Source organism: Egretta garzetta, unplaced genomic scaffold (genome assembly GCF_000687185.1).
Source record: "Egretta garzetta isolate BGI_Z169 unplaced genomic scaffold, ASM68718v1 scaffold628, whole genome shotgun sequence".
Classification (NCBI taxonomy): domain Eukaryota; kingdom Metazoa; phylum Chordata; class Aves; order Pelecaniformes; family Ardeidae; genus Egretta; species Egretta garzetta.
The window spans coordinates 285,468-293,194 of record NW_009260535.1 but is presented as its reverse complement, the minus strand read 5'-3'; the positions used below and the strand labels follow the sequence as shown (position 1 = coordinate 293,194).

Sequence of the window (7,727 nt, the reverse complement as noted above, 5' to 3'; positions counted from 1 at the left end):
GCACACAAGCAGCCAAAATGATGTGCTCAGCATCAAAAGCATCTCCCCTCCTGGGGCCAGAGCCCTGAATGTTGATGGCCTCAGGGGTGCTTGACCTCTGCCACTGCTACTGAGGAAGGTTCAAAACCGTCTCCAACCTGACCCAGGCCCAGCTCCTCAAAGGCAACTAAGCACTTAAAATGAAAGTGAGGAGCCTTTAAAGACCTTTCTGGTAGGCTACCAAACAGCCACTACCTTAGGTAAAATTCCAACTGCCGAGAAAGACCCCATCTCTTGTTAATAATCCTTGCAACAGCCTGAGTCCTTGGTTTTGATGAGCAACTCCACTGCAGATGGTGCAGTCATACAGAAAGAGAAGACTGAGCTGACCTAACATCTCCACCTGTGCTGGACCCACACCAGTCACTGGCAGACACAGGGCTCAGGTTCAGACCCAGTTTGTCCTAAAGGATCCCAGGTCAGGCCTAAGTCTCCAAAACTGCTTTGCCAAAGCCACCTCAGCAACCTGGCACTGAGATACCTGACAAGGCGACCACAGAGAGAACCTGGCTTATCCCAGCTGGAGCAGCAAAAGGATTATACCAGCCACTGTGCCACACATGCCCTTGACTGAACCCTAGACTCCTCCTGAAACCTTGCTACTGCCTTTGAAAGTAACAGGTCTCCCACAGATAGCAGAGATGGCAAAACCCAGAGAGGTCATCACATCCAGCCGTGGTCCTTGCAGTGCGTTCTTGGCTGCGTTGTGAGCCCTGGCAGACCCTTCTACAGTCTCACAGCCTTCAGGCTGCCCTCCCTTGACATTCAGCAAGGTGTCCCCCACAGCTTTGCCAGAGTGAACAAGAAACCTCTGCCTAACCAGCATCCTTGGTTAAATGACCTGTTCTGGCTTAAAACACCCCATGTCCCCCTGGATGGCAGAAGGCAGTCTCTGCTGTGAAAATGCATCCAGCGTCAAGTCTCCGGCCCTCCACCTGAGCCCAGGGTCCAGGTTAGTCACAGTGTGTTAGGCAAATAAGCCAGTTATGTCTCTAATATGTTATGCCCCTTTTCTTGATTTTTCACCACCCTGGTGATGTCATGCCCATCATGTTCATGACTCTCAGGAGTCCTTTTTAGCCAGGCTGGCCTTGATCCTGCATCGCAGGATGTAAGCTGTGATGGCACTACAAGCCACCAGGCCAAAAAAAGAGATGCAGGAGAGATAGATGGAGAAAGGCCCATGTCTCTTCAGGAAGATCTCCTGCCTGCTCTTGTAATCCAATAAAATGGCCTCCAGCTGTGATAGGGTGCAGATGGCCAGGAAGGTGTGGAAGATCTGGTGGGCATGGCCGATGATATCACAGGAGCCGGGGAAGTACTTCTCAGGGACCGGGCAGGAGAAGAAATAAGCGCTGATAAGGAAAAACAGTATTTGGTACGTGTGGTACCAAGCAGCGTCTTCCTCACAGCCCCCCAGGTGACACACAACCACCCGGTGAGCAACAGGACTGATATCCAAGATGAACGCCAGCCCAGCTGGGATCACCTGGCACATCTTCCTCATGATGGGGTAAGGCCGTTGGTACCGATATTTTGCGTAGCAGCAGCCAGCACAAGACAGCCAGCCACAGAAAGCAGCTGCTGGCAGGAAGAAAAGCCAGAACTTGTCATACCAGGCTTGGTCAGAGCTGTAGTAGAAATGGGCCAGGGCGCTACCATACTGGTAGATGCTGACACCAACGTAGTCCACGAAGTAGAAGGTGTAGTGGTACAGCTCCGATTTGGACTGCAGGAGGTGGGCCAAGAGGCTGCAGGTCAGGTAGGTGACAGAGGAGAGGACAAAGATGAGCAAAGGCAAGGACCACGCGTCCACGGGTAACTGCTCAACCTCCACAAACGTCTTGAATCTCAGCAGCACAGCCAGCGCTGCCAGGAGATGAGTCCACACATTGACCACCTCATTGTGCTTCTGGAAGAGGCTAAGGAAGTAGTACCGCCAGTCCTGGCCAGTGGGACGGTACCCGGTGTGGATGTACGGCTCACGGAAGAGCTGCGGTACCTCGCACTCTTTGACCGTGCAAGGCATCTTGGGGAAGCCATCCTCCAGCAGCCTGGGAAGACGGCTGAGATGCTGCCCACTGAGGGACAGCGTGCTGATCCGCTCCAGGATGGCTGTCATGTCGCTGTGCGCGGCGGCTGCGAGCCCGGCTCTGGGGAATGTCGTCTTCGTGCCCTGCAGGGAGGGGAGAAAGAAGAAATGTTAACGGTGATGCATCGGGGAGAAGAACGTGCTGCCATTCCTGGGTGGGATAAGCCATAGCACTATTGAGATGCTGGCCCGGCTCTTAGGGGAAGGGGGCTTTTCTTGACTCAGCAGACCTAAATTCAGCGTGGAGAAGGTTGGCACAGCCCTGTCCCTGCAGTTCAGCCTATGTCAGAAGGGCACAGCAATGTCACAAGCCTGCCCGTCTTCCCCACTTCCTTGGACACTCAGCTTGGAACATGTTTAGGAGTAGCCAGGAGCTACCGATAACGGGGTGCAAGAAGCAATTAGATGTCAAAAAAGCACCTGATGATTTGTGGAGGGGATTTTTCACCCCTTTCACCAGAACACACTGCTTGGGGACAAAAGTGGGGTGTAAGTACTCATCAAAGGGATAACCTGCCTTTCTGCACCTAAGTGAAGAGGGTCCCAACCAACCTGTGAAGGCTGCAAACAAACCCAGCTTCCCTGCCACACAACTTACACATGGGTTGCACACCTGGGGCTGCTGCAGTGAGTACAGCAGAGGGAGAAGGGGAGAATTCCATGGTCCCGAACCGGCAGCCCTCATCCCTCCATGTGTAAGAAGCAGCAGGACTGGGAGGTGACGGAGAAACGAGGAGCCCCTGCATCAGAGCTGGCTGCAAGTTTGGGTATAGCATCGAAGCCTTGAGAGCATCCACGGAGCCATGCTGAGGGGCTGATAGACAAGATGTGCCTGGGTGCTCGGAGCAGCCAAATCCCAGTGCTGGGCACTCCTCTGCCTGCCCTGCTCCTTGGCAACCCCCAGAGTTGCTAAGCTCTGGCTGGAAAGATTCAGATCCAGGGCACAGTAGGATCCTTATGTCTGGAGACTCCCTCACAGCACTGACTTCACTCCCAATACCCTCTGTTTCCCTTCCACTGTAGATATTTCTCTTCCGTGCTCGTGCTGATGCCACATGAAAAAGACAACTCGCCGCACAGATGCCCATGCTTGAACTGAAATTGATGCTGATGGAGCCCCACCAGACTCTGCAGGGCTGTGGTTACCCCTGTGCAGCCAACACACACACACGTTTGCGGGAGCGGAGCCTGCCTCCTAAGCTTCTATACACCCAACCAGAGCTGCAGTCCATGGAGATGGCCACAAATAAGTAAATGCAAATGAGTATTTTGCCCAAGGGTGGGAAACACCTTATTTTTCTTCTGTTGCATCAGATACCAGCTGCGGCCAGAGGTGAAGCAGAGGAATAGTTTGCACGGGCAAATAGGAGACCCATGCTAAGCTGGAGATACAGATGGGAAGGTGTTGAACACAGAGAGAGTGAAAGCAGAGAGGTGGGACCTGTCAGACAGCCCCAGGGCAAGACAGCACAAAGAGCAAAGTCAGAGCAGACTCTGAACCAGGTTGCAAGTCTCACTTCCTCTGGAAACCCAAAACCTCAGATAACAGACAAAATATTTTCACGTTGCTTCCGTATTCTAGCAGATGGGAGTTGTCATAATTAAGTTACATTTTCCAGCCAGTTCTCTCTCTCCCTGTGCTTTCCAGGCTTTCTCCCTTAGCACCTCTCAGGGCCGTTATTTTTTTCCCCTTGTTTGCCTCTGGCTGCTTTAGCCTTAGCCACAAAAGGCAGAAGGAAGGATGGTCCCCGCAAATGGTATTTTAGTTTTACAGAAGCATAAGGCTGAAGATAGCACCCTTACTGGGGGTGGGGGGGTTGATGTTGTGCACATTCACAGAGACTTTGTTTCTCTCCTAAGGGTCTGCAGGGTCTGGATCTGTGATGGGGGCACGTAGTTCATTCAGCAGCTTGGGTATCCCTATGGGGATATATGCCAAAATTTAGGGAGGCAAAGCAAATGTCGACTCTGGGGCATTCCTATGAGGGGATGGTATGAAAAGGGGGCAAAACTCCCTCTCCCCGTTCTAACGTACAGCCAGTCTATTCTGGCTCCTTGTAGCTGATGGAGAAAGAAAGGCTCCTTCATCCAACTTACTCTAGACCTCAGCTTCACGATAAGGCAAAGCCCAAGCGAGATGACCATCCCTGGCTACACAGCACTGTAGTACTCACCCTCTATTGCCCTCTATCTCCTTTGGATGGATCTGGCCAGAATTTGGCTGGAGGCTGAGCATGTTGGGGTGGGAAGGACAGGGAGATTTTATGGGTGTGTCTATAGAAAGACAGTGTTTGATTTCTTGGACTAAATGCACAGGCAAGAGCTCCCTTCCCACGCTGGCTGCATAGAATCATAGAATCATAGAATGGTTTGGGTTGGAAGGGACCTTCAAAGGCCATCCAGCCCAACCTCCCTGCAGTGAGCAGGGGCATCTTTAACCAAATCAGGTTGCTCACAGCCCCGTCCAACCTAGCCTTGAATGTTTCCAGGCATGGGGCCTTCACTACCTCTCTGGGCAACCACTGCCAGCGTTTCACCACCCTCTGTACAGAATTTCTTCCTTATATCTAGTCTAAACCTACCCTGTTTTAGTTTAAAACCATTACCCCTTGTTCTGTCACAGCTGGCCCTGCTAAAAAGGTTGTCCCTGTCTTTCCTATGGGCCCCCGTTAAGCCCTGCAAGGCCACACGAGCTGGACGCAGGGCTCCAGGGGAGGTCTCACCAGAGCAGAGCAGAGGGGCAGAATCCCCTCCCTCGCCCTGCTGGCCACGCTTCTCTTGATGCAGCCCAGGGTACGGTTGGCCTTCTGGGCTGCCAGCGCCCATGGCCAGCTCATGTCCAGCTTTTCATCCACCAGCCCCCCCAAGTCCCTCTCGGCAGGGCTGCTCTCCATCCCTCCATCCCCCAGCCTGTACTGATACTGGGGGTTGCCGCGACGCAGGTGCAAGACCTTGTACTTGGCCTTGTTGAACCTCATGAATTTCATCTCCTTCACTGCCTGCTGTCTCCAGCTGATGATCTCCAGGCCTTATTCAAATGTTTTGCCCTGTGCAGAGGTGTATGGACTCTGAAGTGCTTTGTGTGTCCTCTGCCCTGCCCGTTAACCCGCCATGTGTTTTACACCTCTCCCAGCACCTGCTCTGATACAACCCAAGCAAGAGGGCTTGGACCCACACTCACCACCTCCCAGTTTCCCTTTAACTAAGTGTGGTCCAAGGATTTGGGCCCACTACCGCGGGCTCAGTGCTGAATCTTCATCCCAGTTCACCCCAGCAGGGTGCTGGAAAACCTTCCAAAAAGGTATTTAGGCACTGGTGTTGGAGATGGGGGATCACGGTGGCAAGGTACAAGGAGAAAGGGCATGCTGAAGCTGGAGAACACAGACCAAGTGTGGACCGCACGACATCAGGAACTGAAAAACAGCTCAGATACAGCACCGATGGGGCAGGTGAGCTGCAGGGGAGCAGGGCTGGAGCCCCCATCTTCTGCAAGGCATCAGCAATACGCTGAAACCTGCCCGGCCAGAGCAAAAGCAACCAGAAGACATGCAGGGAGATGGCAATCAAGCCTGGGCATATGGATGCATGCCAGTGCGAGGGGCACATTGCCCCTTCCACCGTCCCCGGCCTGCCTGCTTTGCATGCTGACGAGGATACGAGAGACAGGCAGCTTCTGTACCAGGCACAGGCTGGCTCCGGCTTGTACGGCGTGTGCTAGCGCCAGGATTTTGCCACGGTCTCTCATCCCGAGAGCTCAGCGTATGCAGCGAGCATCGCCTTTGAGCAGAGCTAGGGAGAGGTTAGACGCTGCAGATCCCCCTGACAGCAGCAGACAGGAGAGATTCTTCCAGGGCAGGCTTTCATAGCTGGAAAATGCCAGTTTTTAATGGGTCAAGGGAGGGTCAGAGATTTTCAAAATAATAGCCTGAAATCACAAGAACCACATCTGATACTCAGATAAACAGCGCTGAATCAGGAACTGGGTAGACTGCTTATTTTAAACCAAACTTGTGACATTAACGAGTGAGAACTAGTTGGCAATTTCCGGCGATCATGTGATGGACAGAGCGACGAGCAATTAACGTTAGAAGAGAGAAAGAAATTAAAAAAAAAAAAAACAAAAACAAAAAAAAACCAACCCAGAAACCCAAGGTCAGCACTGGCTGTTTCATTTTCACAGAGCCCCTATTCTTTTCCCTTCACGGGGGCGTAGGAGCAGCTGAAAGCCACATTCATTGGCAGGGCGTCTCGTTGAGATTCTGTCCTCACCCCCCCATCTCCGGGGGATTCAGTTATTTTGGCTGCTCCCAATTAACGGCAACCAAGTATCGTTTGTTCGGGGAGGGAGATGCAAGGCGAGAAGGAGGGAGTGGATGATGGCCAGGCTGTATCATTACAGCACAATAAGAACCGCGGCACAGGAGGAGACCGATCCCGTTCCAGTTTTTCACTCCCTTTTGACAAGAATAATTGGAAACCCGAGCTTTTCCCAGCTCTTTTGCTTTTTGGTCACAGTCTGATGGAGGGGTTTGAATGAGAAAATTTCCTACAGAGTACAGCTGATTTTCCCACCGGTCTGGCCCCAGCGTTAACTGTCCGGGGCTGAGGCTGTACCAATGTGATATATTTGCTTGCAGAATAGTATTCAGGCATCAGAGGTTAGCACAGGCTTCCAGAAAGGCAATAATTCCTGGTAAACAAAGCAGAGAGGACTGGGGAACTCAGCTATGGGGAAGTCTTTAATAAATGCATTGCATTTAAAAAAAAAAAAAAGTTATTGTGTATAGAAAGAAAATAACAGCAGTGATCATGCAGCAGTGGGCCACAGGCCAGTTTTGAGAGCTGCAGGTGATTAATTCCTGAATTCCTTCTCTTCTGGGAGTTGAGCAGAAGTCCCTGGAGGGACTACAGGTCATTTTGAAGACTGGGGTTTTGTTCCGACCCCCCTTCCTACATGGGGTTTCCATTATTTAACCCCCCTTCCTACATGGGGTTAACTTTGGTCTCACAGCTCCTACAGCACCAGGATGGCAGAGAGCAGCTCAGCTCCACTCTCCAGGGCTGGGAGAGGCTGCACCCAGCTCAGATGCAGTGGATAAGGCCCATCCCAAAGCCTGCTGCCTGCAGGCTGGTCCCACCCGAGCACAAACATCTCCTCCCATAACTGAACCACTTGTGGAGGGCTTGGGGCAAACTTTGAAAGACCGGCTTGGGAGCACAGTGCCAGCTCCTCCATCCCCTTCTGCCTGGTGTTTTGGGAAGGCTCCACCAGAGCTGAGAAACCAAGAGACCACAGACTGGCCCATACGCAATTCCTGCGTATTTTTGGTTTTATCCGCTTCCTTCTCCTGCCATACATTTTGGTGCTAACCCTCCTAACTGCGACAGACGTGCAGAGTGCTCAGATCCCCTCCACAGGGAGTTACTGGGATTTACATGGGTGTCACAGAAGTCAGAAACTGGAAGAGGTTGCATTTGGTGGTTTGGGTCAAGGACGAGTCCTGCCCGAGCAGGCAGCAGAGAATGATAGAATGGTTTGGGTTGGAAGGGACCCCTAGAGGTCACCCAGCCCAACCCCCCTGCAGGAGCAGGGACA

At 52.4% G+C, this 7,727-nt stretch overlaps 1 protein-coding gene across 1 annotated transcript; it reads right to left on the bottom strand.

The window, feature by feature from the left end:
* Positions 1–7: 7 nt before the first annotated feature.
* Positions 8–2,210, bottom strand: PAQR8 (progestin and adipoQ receptor family member 8). Its single transcript, XM_009644600.2, has one exon. It carries the CDS (start codon positions 2,159–2,161, stop codon positions 1,103–1,105), a length of 1,059 nt encoding a protein of 352 aa, XP_009642895.1. The 5' UTR covers positions 2,162–2,210; the 3' UTR covers positions 8–1,102.
* Between the last annotated feature and the right edge of the window lie 5,517 nt (positions 2,211–7,727).

What these genes read in the sequence shown, in the direction of transcription:
- PAQR8 (XM_009644600.2), bottom strand. Translation starts at nt 2,161, where the DNA reads ATGACAGCCATCCTGGAGCGGATCAGCACGCTGTCCCTCAGTGGGCAG.